General features: G+C 37.9%; 2 protein-coding genes across 2 annotated transcripts in view; both read left to right on the top strand.

Annotated features, from left to right (window-relative positions):
• Positions 1-3,110: 3,110 nt before the first annotated feature.
• LOC133174928 (uncharacterized) lies at positions 3,111-4,976 on the top strand. Its single transcript, XM_061310020.1, has 7 exons — positions 3,111-3,116; positions 3,348-3,467; positions 3,732-3,845; positions 3,950-4,028; positions 4,166-4,342; positions 4,704-4,809; positions 4,961-4,976. Coding segments are annotated over exons 1-7 (603 nt in total). The 3' UTR covers positions 4,962-4,976.
• A 4,975-nt stretch (positions 4,977-9,951) lies between these two features.
• LOC133174850 (josephin-2-like) overlaps positions 9,952-12,547 on the top strand; it is a 5,545-nt gene continuing 2,949 nt past the window's right edge. Inside the window, exons 1-2 of the mRNA XM_061309949.1 lie at positions 9,952-10,371; positions 12,122-12,247. Coding sequence (XP_061165933.1) covers positions 10,208-10,371; positions 12,122-12,247 — 290 coding nt within the window. The 5' untranslated portion in view covers positions 9,952-10,207. The remainder of the gene's footprint in view (positions 10,372-12,121; positions 12,248-12,547) is intronic.

Here is a 12,547-nt window from a genome sequence, read left to right on the forward strand (position 1 = left end):
CATAGGGAAAAATCCTTAAAATTCTTCTGCTCAAGAAAAGCAAAGCCATGATTAGTAATATTGAGATGGAAGTCTTCTGGGGTAGTGTAAAATTCAAGTTTGCCCCCCCCCCCTTCCGCGTGAACTTTTCAATACTGAGATGATATCTGTTTTTTCCTAGCCAATGTGTTAAGGTGAACGATGTGGTCCATGGACCTCTTGTTTTAGTTACCGTGGCAAGATTGTCCATCGATATCAAAGACCAATATATTGTGAACATAATTGTAGTATATCTATTTCCAAATTTTATTGAAACCGCGTCAAGAAAAGGAGTAGCATTTTTGAAAGAATTACACAGAAGTTTCCTTTTTGATTAATAGTCAGTGGTTAGAGCGCTGGCACGGTACAGTGGCCCTGGTTTCGAGTTCCGTTTGAGACTTGATTTTTCAACACCTGTGACATTTTGCGCCCAACGTGGGTCCCAATAGGAATGTCAGCTAGCTTTTCTGATTCTTGACCCTTAGAGCTAAGAATTACTTACTGTCAGTTTTAAAATCATTTTTTTACCGTGATGAAATTTGACATAAAAATACGAAGTCAGAAAGACAGTACATTAGTACAGGCATTTGCTTTTGAATTGGAATAAAACATGGTGGCGAAAAGGGGGTTTCAAAAAAGGTGGGTTAGAGTAAGTAATGTGATATTGAACAGGCCAAAGCTATAGCGGTTGGTTGGTGTGATTTCTTACTTGGGTGAAACCAGAACTAGAGCGGGTGATGTGATGTCAAACAGGGCCAAGCTAGAGTCAGTGATGTGATGTCAAACAGGGCCAAGCTAGAGTCGGTGATGTGATGTCAAACATGGTCAAGTTAGAGCGGGTGATGTGATGTCAAACAGGGCCAAGCTAGAGTCGGTGATGTGATGTCAAACAGGGCCAAGCTAGAGCGGGTGTTGTGATGTCAAACAGGGCTAAGCTAGAGTCGGTGATGTGATGTCAAACAGGGCCAAGCTAGAGTCGGTGATGTGATGTCAAACAGGGCCAAGCTAGAATCGGTGATGTGATGTCAAACAGGGTCAAGTTAGAGCGGGTGATGTGATGTCAAACAGGGCCAAGCTAGAGTCGGTGATGTGATGTCAAACAGGGTCAAGCTAGAGTCGGTGGTGTGATATCAAACAGGGCCAAGCTAGAGTCGGTGATGTGATGTCAAACAGGGCCAAGCTAGAGTCGGTGATGTGATGTCAAACAGGGCCAAGCTAGAGTCGGTGATGTGATGTCAAACAGGGTCAAGTTAGAGTGGGTGATGTGATGTCAAACAGGGCCAAGCTAGAGCGGGTGATGTGATGTCAAACAGGGTCAAGCTAGAGTCGGTGATGTGATGTCAAACAGGGCCAAGCTAGAGTCGGTGATGTGATGTCAAACAGGGCCAAGTTAGAGCGGGTGATGTGATGTCAAACAGGGCCAAGCTAGAGTCGGTGATGTGATGTCAAACAGGGCCAAGCTAGAGTCGGTGATGTGATGTCAAACAGGGCCAAGCTAGAGTCGGTGATGTGATGTCAAACAGGGCCAAGCTAGAGTCGGTGATGTGATGTCAAACAGGGCCAAGCTAGAGTCGGTGATGTGATGTCAAACAGGGCCAAGCTAGAGTCGCTGATGTGATGTCAAACAGGGCCAAGCTAGAGTCGGTGATGTGATGTCAAACAGGGCCAAGCTAGAGTCGCTGATGTGATGTCAAACAGGGCCAAGCTAGAGTCGCTGATGTGATGTCAAACAGGGCCAAGCTAGAGCGGGTGATGTGATGTCAAACAGGGCCAAGCTAGAGTCGGTGATGTGATGTCAAACAGGGCCAAGCTGTGTCGGTGATGTGATGTCAAACAGGGCCAAGCTAGAGTCGGTGATGTGATGTCAAACAGGGTCAAGCTAGAGCGGGTGATGTGATGTCAAACAGGGCCAAGCTAGAGTCAGTGATGTGATGTCAAACAGGGCCAAGCTAGAGCGGGTGATGTGATGTCAAACAGGGCCAAGCTAGAGTCGGTGATGTGATGTCAAACAGGGCCAAGCTAGAGCGGGTGATGTGATGTCAAACGGGGCCAAGCTAGAGCGGGTGATGTGATGTCAAACAGGGCCAAGCTAGAGTCGGTGATGTGATGTCAAACAGGGCCAAGCTAGAGTCGCTGATGTGATGTCAAACAGGGCCAAGCTAGAGTCGGTGATGTGATGTCAAACAGGGCCAAGCTAGAGTCGCTGATGTGATGTCAAACAGGGCCAAGCTAGAGTCGGTGATGTGATGTCAAACAGGGCCAAGCTAGAGCGGGTGATGTGATGTCAAACAGGGCCAAGCTAGAGTCGGTGATGTGATGTCAAACAGGGCCAAGCTGTGTCGGTGATGTGATGTCAAACAGGGCCAAGCTAGAGTCGGTGATGTGATGTCAAACAGGGTCAAGCTAGAGCGGGTGATGTGATGTCAAACAGGGCCAAGCTAGAGTCAGTGATGTGATGTCAAACAGGGCCAAGCTAGAGCGGGTGATGTGATGTCAAACAGGGCCAAGCTAGAGTCGGTGATGTGATGTCAAACAGGGCCAAGCTAGAGCGGGTGATGTGATGTCAAACGGGGCCAAGCTAGAGCGGGTGATGTGATGTCAAACAGGGCCATGCTAGAGTGGAACGTGAAGCTAACGAACAGTAACCTTGCTCAAAAGTCCAATGAAACAATACAAAGAGCAAACACGGATATCTGAAAAGATCAGAGTTGGATCAGGTGCCATGGAGGAGTAAGTATCGACCGATTGATATGATGTCAAACACCAAAGACTAGAGTGGGTAACGTGACGTCAAACAGGGCTGAGCTAAAAGTAGATGATGTGATGTCAAATAAGGCAAAGCCAGAGCGGGTGATGTGATGTCAAACAAGGCATAGCCAGAGCGGGTAATGTGATCTAAAAGAGACCATCTGGAGCTACAATGGGTGCTGTGTGAATTACACCAGCTCTCATCCAAAATTCAGATAGCAATTGTTCTGTACTTTATAGAAGTAGTTAAAGTACATTTATTAAATACAGCAACTGAAAACTCAGTATCAACGAGGTGCCTAAGTTTATCGTAACTTTTTTGCATTCACTGACCATTATACAATATGGAGGTACAAATTAGAGCAATATGACCTATGTTGTTGTGAGAAATTCAGGTCATTATGGTACAATATGTATCAGTGAATTCAGAACTTTTCAAAACAAATCATGCAGTTCTTATCAGTCATCTGCACTTGATACACTATATTTTGAGGGTCAGTCATCGCGTCATAAAATCCACAGGTTCCTCCATGTCTCGGACACACCATTGGATCATTCTAATATTCCTTTGCTTTTTGCAGACTTTCCCATCGGGAGGCATCCCTAGATCTGATCACAGATGCTGCGTACCCACCAACTTCCGGTGTAACATGGATGTTACGGGTGGGTTCCTTAGTAACAGCGGTCCACATTTTGTTGACGTAGGTGAAATCAGCTGTTATAATTTTCGATTCTCTCTCTATCTCTTTCTTTCTCTGTGTATGAGTGTGTTGCTTTCATCCTGCAACAGCAGTATAATAACTTTGAATGATTTGCTGTATTTATGTACTTTTTAATATTTCAATGATACTGTTGAAGTGTCATCTTTACCCTTGGTGCTGGAATTTCTGTCTTCTGAGCTCCTGTTCGTTCTAGTTTTGAAACATTAATTGTGGTTTAGGGAAAAGACTTTTTTTTAATTGTAGAATCAAGTGTTACTTTACTTTGATTACGTCACACAAAGGACAAGGACGGAAACAGGTGTGATTCTGCCCAATGGTGGGCACCTGACACACACCGAAATAGCCGACTTCGCCAAGGTAGTCAAACATTATTTTTTTACGCAATGATTTAAATATGTTAGTGACTTAGTTGCCATCAGATTGAAAGCGTAACATCTATGGATATTTTAAATTTTTAACAGCATAGAGTCTTTAAAATAGATGGGAGCTCTTGTGTCGAAAGTCACATGAATGCTTCAATCCAGGAACAATGTATCTCTGGTAAGACTTTAGTTATATATACAGCCAACTGTCTCTAGAATTCACAAACACAAATTTTGTTCTAAGTTTGAATGACCTTCCTTGTTTTTCTGTTAATTACACTTCCTTTCTACCATTGATCTGTTATTTTGCAAAAGGTGATGCAAGGCTCGTGTCATCTGGTTATGTTGGATCTCCGAAAAATCCACTCAACGTACAAACCTGGCGGTTCTCCATTCCCGGAACTGACATCATCAATTATCGGACGTTGACTGAGACAACTCCGGGAAAATGTATACCAGTACTGCAAGCCGAACATGGTTTTCTGAATGGAGGTATGCAATTGAGAAACTAAAAGTATAGTCTGGTTCATGGTCAATAACCCGTGTTTATCTAAGATAATTTACTTTTCCCCAAAAAAAGAAGACAACTAGAAGGGAAATGTTTTGATGACAAGTTTTTGTTACATTACTACTACATGCCAAACAAAAATATGAGTTACGCATCTAATCTTGATATACAAATTTACAGATATATATATAGTTTGTGTTCGTCTTTCTTTGCTCTAGTTTAGTTCTGAGTACATTTAAGTACCATGTTATGTTGGACCTTTTTATGTCATATTTTAACCCCTTTTCCCCAAAACACAACTTCTAAAGTTTACACTCTGATTCAGTTGTCTATATATATTTCCAGCTTACTCTGCAATGACATACATCATATCAGACGTCCATATTGGCGGCGCTTCCTCATCCTTATTTGATTCACGACCAGACACGTGTCATAAAGTGTATCCTCATTGGTAAATGAAGATTTTATTGTGGAATTCATTTTATTCACTTGACGCTTAAGCGTCGTCATTTTGTATTATATTATTATCATTTTTTTTTAGATATTTAAAATATGTTTAATGATAATATTATGTACCATTTTACCTATTTTTAATATTGCAGATTGGTCATGGATTCCGTGGAAAGCCATTCTCTATCACCTCTAAGTAGTCTCCATTGTCAATGACTGTATAGGGCCTGTATTTTTATGATTTTATATTTGGAAATATAAAAAAAATTATGTCTACATCTTCTTCCATTGCAGTGTACGAGCTATTGTTTCATAGACTTGATCATTATCGTTACATGCCAAACAATAATACAAGTAATGCATCTGATTTTGTATACTATTGTAATAACAAAACACAGCTACTCGGCGGCAAAAGTAATTTTCGTCCAGTAAGGTGGCATTAAATATTAGCTGAGTTTTACTTGTTCCTTGACAAGTCCAATCTTCAGCAGTCCTGTATTACAATTGTCTCTGGAAAAATGTTCCCTAAATATCACTGACTTGGAATGTTTGTTTTTCTAGATATTTACTGGTTAAAACAAGTGAAGCAGCAGTTCTTATGTAGATCTGATTGATCTCTTAACTTTATCATGCATTCGCAAAAGAATACACTTTTTCTCTTGTGTCGAGTGATGTCTTATTGGATCTATTAGTCTACAAGGCTACTCTTTGTTAAGGTTATTCTGTTGGGGGGGGGGGGGTGAATGAAATGACAAATGCATGTTAAATACTAGTATTCAAAAAATGAATACAAAGTGAAATGATTAAATATTGAGAAAATTATTAAACCTTTAATTGTAGATAAAGATATATACACGGCAAATTCAAAGAAAACGCATTGGATTTATAGAGTCACTAGTCTATGGTGTAGCTTCTAAACTATCTTCAAAAGTAGTTTTCGTAAATAAAGATTAATAATATTAAATAATACAAATTGTATCAAATTTGGAGAATTCTTATTATTATACTGAAACGCAAAAGAAACGCAACATCCTATTTTAGAGGGGAAAATTATATAAAGGATATAATTTTGTATCTAAAAAGTACGGATATCTTCAACTTTGTAAGTATCGATAATTTAACGGTTGAATGATTTTCATGCCATAACCGGAAGTTAAGTTTGAGCCCGCTGAACAGAATTAAAAAATTGCATGTTTAACAAAAAACTTGACAAAAATCTGGGTTTTAAGGGTTTGTAACTGTTTATCATAAGTAATGCAGCAATATTTCGCAAAATAAATACTCCTTTCGTTTCCGGAAGAGATGCCAAGGCTTCCTGAAAATGACTTAAGTACGCATTTCAAATGCTCTAGCTGGAAAATCTGAAAATAAAGGTGATGGAGAATTGCAGGTGCAAAAATGCCCGACAATACGCCTCAACAGGCTCATACGTATCATTAGCATGAATGATAGTCCGTGGACCGGAAGTCCAAGTGTTACTACACTGCGCTAGGTTAGAGAAAATTCGACTTCATCATCTGAAAAACGGACATTTAAAAATGGCAAAGAATATTTTTTTCGCTCAGATCCCGAGATTGATGAACTTACTGCATCGTCGAAATCAATCTGCAATTGCTGTGCATGGCAGTCTTCCACGCTATAATTGAAGGGGGGTGTTTTAACAGTCATGTGTTACTTTCTAAAGTTAAAAGGTAATCATTTAACATTGTTATCAAATCTTTGATGCTTTTAAATCGAGTTTAACTTAACTGTAATCAGTTTTGAAAATCATTAGTTAAAAGGTTCAAATATTTGTAGATTACTGCTAGTTGCGTTTCTTTTGCGTTTCAGTATATAATCGGGAATTGTGAATAAACTGTAAACAATGAAAGAGAAATGTATTAGTCACCTACTAGTGAAACCGGAGAGGGCTAGAGGTTTCCTTCCGTCCGTCGGTCCGTCTCTGTCAGTCTGTCCTACCTGGTTCTCCGCACTTTTTTTTAATCTCTTGCAGATATTATTTAAGGTCAGAAGACACATTCCTCTAACATATATGTTTTTTTCAATATGTTTTAAAAAATAACTACACCAAAAATTGTGACATTGGCATTTCAAAAGATTACCCATAAGGATTATATAAGAAATATCACCCTCTGGTATCTTGCCCAAATGCCTGGTAAGGTACCTCAATTTTTTTGTGAGGAAACTTGTTTAAGTAGCAATACTTCAATGACAGACTCTTGGGAAAAGTTATATATTTTCGAGGAATGTGTCGTCTGACCTTACGTAAACTGAATTTTGGTATGTGAGTATACCTTGATGAATTTCAAATAAAGTCTGCTTTTCGTTCCGTGGGATGGATTTTGACATTTCTTCTGTACATATATTGGTTGTATTTTAACACGATATTGAGACAATTCAATCACGTGATGTGAGTAATACTATAGTATGCTGTAGTGGACGCGAAAATCAAAATCGATGACCAATCTTAAAGCCACAAACAAACTTTTTTCTCTCAAAAATCATGAATAAATACTAGTTCTATTCTTATATAAGTGAAATGAATACTGTAAATCACTTTTTTCGCGAGAACTTTATTTTCGTGTAATTACGCGAGACAGTGTCCTCGCGAAAATTTCATTCTGGCGTATATTAGTATTTCTTAAGATTATTTAGAGCAATAACCACAATTTGTGAAAATATTATCTCGCTAATAAAGAGTAAATGACGAAAATGAGGTGTCGCGAAAATTTAGTGATCTACAGTAAGTTAAGCCACATAAACACGATAAAGTATTTTCCAATATTTCTGAAAAAGATTTATAAGTGGAACTGCAAAAAGTGAGAATTATGAATATCATTAAAAATCTCAATATTTTAAGAGTAACTATGATATATACAACCATAACAAACCATGCATCTAATTTTTTGTTTGTAACAAGTGTCCTTAAGAAGGATTATGCATAACCCTTTAATACGGATTTGAAAGATGTTTAAGGCGCATCACCATTGCAGATTGTCGTTAATTTGTTCTAGGCATCATGAAACGCCACTGACAGTAGCGTATATTCCATATAAACAAAAAGGCTGCAGCCTATGCACGTCATTTTCTCAATGTGTAATCTGCATATGATGGTGAATGAATTAAAACGCCTGTTAGGGTTCGTAGTGTTGACTTGTTTATTTTACAGATAAATAATAATTGCCCTGAAATATATAACAACAAAATTGAGAATATCATAAAATCATTGTACAATTCAATTTTATGCACAATACTGCATAAAGGGATATAACTCTTACATTCATCAAATATAACCAAATACTTTGAATTACACTTCCTGTATATAATTAAAAATACCTTACAACGAAATATATATTACTATTTAAGCTTATAATATCTTCATAGACATTATATACCTTTTGTGAATAAACAATAGATCATAAAAAAAAATAGCATACCATTCTGAAAGAATAGGCAAGCTCCCGCGCATATTAAATGCATCTCCCATCATAAATGACTGGGAGTCCAGATGATAACTATAAATTATCATAGACTTTATATAATTCTTTAATCATAAAACATATCTGTACTTATTTTTAGACCATAATATACACTAGCTTTAATGCTAATAGCTAATAAAATTCTGACTTCCAAAATATCTTTTTTACAGTGCAAGGTGCTATGTACATTAATATTGCCCAAATTACAGGTTTCACAATTAATTGAACTATATTATAGATATGTTAAAATTAGTAAATAAATATTAACTTACCATAAGATGAAGATATTGTTACAGTCAGTTGGTCAAGTTTGTCAGATACAAAATCTATCTGACCTCTCTGCAAAAGATCTGGACAAAGAGTGACCAGAAAAACCAAGAATATTTGGAATGAAACTTGACAAACCAATCTATTATACCTCTGCTGATTTTTTCCCTATACAACATTAGATCGTTAGATGTAACTAATTCCCTAGAAAGTTAAGAATGGACTAATCCCTATGTGTTAGTCAAATGAGCTAATCCCTGCTTCGAAAGCTAATTCCCGGTTATCGGTAATCCTCTAGATTGTACTTTTACATTGGTATATTATGTGAATGGACTAATCCCCGTGTGTTAGTTCAGTGAGCTAATCCCTGCTTTGAAATCAGGCTATCTGAATCCTCTACATTTTACGTTTGTATCGGTATAATAAAACAGTTAAAAGTATATCATTGCGGGAGTTAGCAAGATTACAGTTCCCCTCGACCAGGCCGGACTATTTCCCTCGACTTCGCCTCAGGAAATAGTCCTGGCCTTAGGGAACTGGAATCTTGCTAACTCCCTCAATGATATACTTTAACTGTATAGTAACACAAGAACACAAAACTAAAACCCAATCGAAACAAAGAACTCAGAACCTTAATTATGACCCTTAAGCTGTTAGGCAAATAACAGGGCAGTATTGCACGTTACACCTGAGTGACTATTTAACTTATTTAATAACCTGAAATAAAATATAACAAATAGAAAACAAGGCATTTTGATATTTATTAATTAATTATAAATTAATTAATAAATTCATCGCTCTTACATAAAAATCAAATATGTATACTAGTATATATATATATATATATATGGTTGGAAAAAAAGGGGGGGGGTATCATAAAATTTTGTTTATATTTAATTCAGCTTGATGTCGAATGTGAAAAAAGTATTGTTAGCAATCTGCACTTTACATTTTACGAGCTTGATCTTGATCATGACAAGAAATAAAAATTGATTATTGGAAATATTTGTTATCAGGAAAACTGAAAACGGGGCATTGGTTGAAATAGTATGATTCAGTAAGAAAGTTTCCATATTTATTTTAGCACTGTAAAGTCCCAATTAAATTGTATGGGGATAAATGAATTAAATTTCTAAATTTCATTATGTTTAGTAACCATCCACAGTGGGCTGTATCGAGGATAAGAGTGACTGGTCATTTGGCCTAGCGCTAACTTATTCATTTTTAATCTTAACATATGAAAGAAAAAGTTTTCCTAGCTTTCCTAAATATAATTGATCAATGGGGCTATATGGCCCAAAAGTTATATATATGTACATACATATATATATAATGTAGTTCTTGGCTAAATAGCTCGGGATCGGCATTCCATCTTTACCGTCTCTTATTTTACCTGGAATTTCGAAAATCAATGTTTTTCAAGTAAAGAAGAACGCATAGGTGTAGATAAGACTCATAAGTATTTGAGAGCACTTTTCTATATACATTCAGCATATTCTGCATATTAAGGTCACCATATATTACCACAAAGCCGTTGAACGTTGACCAGTTAGCTGTAACATCGAGTAGTACAAACTGAAACTAGACCCTGTAGTTGATAGTGATGGGTCATAGTGCAAAGAAATAAGCTGCTTAGGAAGGCCGAATGTTGTTATGGGCGCATCTTACTCGTGCAGTGGTAAGATGTCTGACGATACTGAGCTTCCCATTTACCATGAACGTCAGGTGAAGGAGTTGTGTGCTCTACACGCCCTGAACAACCTGTTCCAAGACAAGAAAGCTTTCTGTAAGAAAGACCTGGATGACATCTGCTTAAGGTATGAAAAGCTTGTGTATTTAACAAAAATAAGCCGAATTAAATATTTTTATCAAATGCTGTCCTCTAAATTATTTGGCTTATCCATGTTAATTTTGTGGCAGTCAGACAGGCCCATTCATTGGTGACAAGAAAGCTCTTATAAAGCACTAGTTAGAATAATCTAACTGTGTCTCAGGACAAGCCCTCACCACAGTTAGAATACGTCCCATATACTTGCAATGTAGCAAATCGGAGTGGATCCACTCCGAAATGATTTTGAAGAATACAAACGGAGTTGCACTGAAAATAACTACCAAATTAATCATAACAAACCTTTTTGAGATTGTATATGCCTTTTAACTTAAAAAATAATCCATATAAATACGAAAATTCAACTCATTTTCTCAATGTTTTTTCCTCGCTTCAAATTTAACGCCATGTTGACATTCGGAACTCTTTGGATTGTTCATCAGAGTTTGAGTTATCGCCCATGTTTATTTTGTAGTATTGCCAATACACGGAATGAATTCTATCGTTAAACCGGGTCCGTAGGACAATATCATTTTAACGATAGAAAGTTCTATCTAATAAAGCACCTGCCAAGAGCCCAGGGTTACAAATAACAACTTGCCCACAAGCAGATGCTAGTAATTTTGTCTGTGGTTGACCAACTCTTAAAGATGTAATCGCCCAAATGGCAGATAAGAAATTTATCAGTACTTTTCCAGAACTTGACCATGCTTTGATTCTTCAATTAAATGCATTTTCACTGTTTTCTAATGTGGCAGTCAGGCGGGTTTGATCGCTGGTGGCCAGATTGCTCGGTTGAGCAGCTGACTGGAGATTCAGGGGGTCCGGGTTCGAATCCCAGTCTGGTCCATCGCATTTTTCTCCTCTTCCATTACATTTGGTGCCATGCCATGCCCTGGAAGTGACAGGTGAAAGACCTGCCAGGGGAAAGCCTGGATTGGTGTCTTCTTGGGCCGAAGACCTTTAAGGAAGGAGGAATATGGGGGTCAGGCAGGTTCAATCGCCAGTGGCCAGATAGCTCTGTTAGTAGAGCACCTGACAGGAGATTCAGGGGGCCCAGGTTTGAATCCTGGTCTGGTCTACTTCATTTTCCTCCTCTCTCATTACACTACCTACAAAATTTTTCTTGACCCTGAATCTCCTTAACAACATAATTTTGCGAGGTCTCCAATGAAGAAAATATAAAATTTCATGCAATTTCTTTTATTCAGGATATCAAAATCATCAAGGAAATGAAAGACTGGACAGCAAATTATACTTCTCAGAGATTGAAATATGAAAAGATCAAGAATTTCTTACAAAGTGGAGTGAAAATTGTGGGCCCAAATATATCATTGTGGGAGTAAAACATGTAAAGTTGGGGCCCACATGGCTCCTAAGATTTAAAATGTTATTTGCAACCCTGAAGAACTCAGGGGGCCCAGGTTCAAATCCTGGTCTGGTCCATTGCATTATTTCCCTTCCTGTTGTAGCTGTTTTTTTCTAAATGCTTGGAGATATTGAGCTGATTTTTGGTATGTGACTTTACCTTGATTACTTATAGATCAAGTTTGCATTTCGTTCCACTTCAATGATTTTTTATGGAATTATGGCATTTTCAATTTTTAACGGGAACCAGATTACACTTGCCGGTAGGGGACTAGTATTGCTAATGCAATACTCTCAGAATGCTTGTTTAAATGGTAATTCCAATAGCTGTGTGTTTGTGCTTAGAATATAATTATCTTATGTAATTTCAGACTGTCTCCAGATAATTTCATCAATCCCCATCGCAGCATGCTGGGCCTTGGAAATTACGATGTCAATGTATTGATGGCAGCTGTCCAAACAAAGAATTGTGAAACCGTATGGTTTGACAAAAGAAAGTAAGTTTATTTTTGTATTCAAATTTTAAATTATATTGTAACAGGAGAGGAGAAAAATGCAACCAACCAGATCGAGACTCAAACCCCAGAATCTCCAGTCAGGTGCTCTACCAACAGAGCTATCTGGCCAACGGCAATACATACACTTGAGTGTAATTGACCAATACATTCCTCCCTCCTTATTGGTCTTCAGCCCCCAAAGACACCAACCCTGACTATTCCCTGGCTGGTTTTTCACCTGTCACTTCCAGGGCATGGCACAGCACCACATGTAACAGGAGAGGAGAGGAGAGAAACGCA

This window comes from Saccostrea echinata, unplaced genomic scaffold (assembly GCF_033153115.1).
Source record: "Saccostrea echinata isolate AGI-Se365-2 ecotype Australia unplaced genomic scaffold, CSIRO_AGI_Sech_v1 ptg000060l, whole genome shotgun sequence".
Lineage (NCBI taxonomy): Eukaryota > Metazoa > Mollusca > Bivalvia > Ostreida > Ostreidae > Saccostrea > Saccostrea echinata.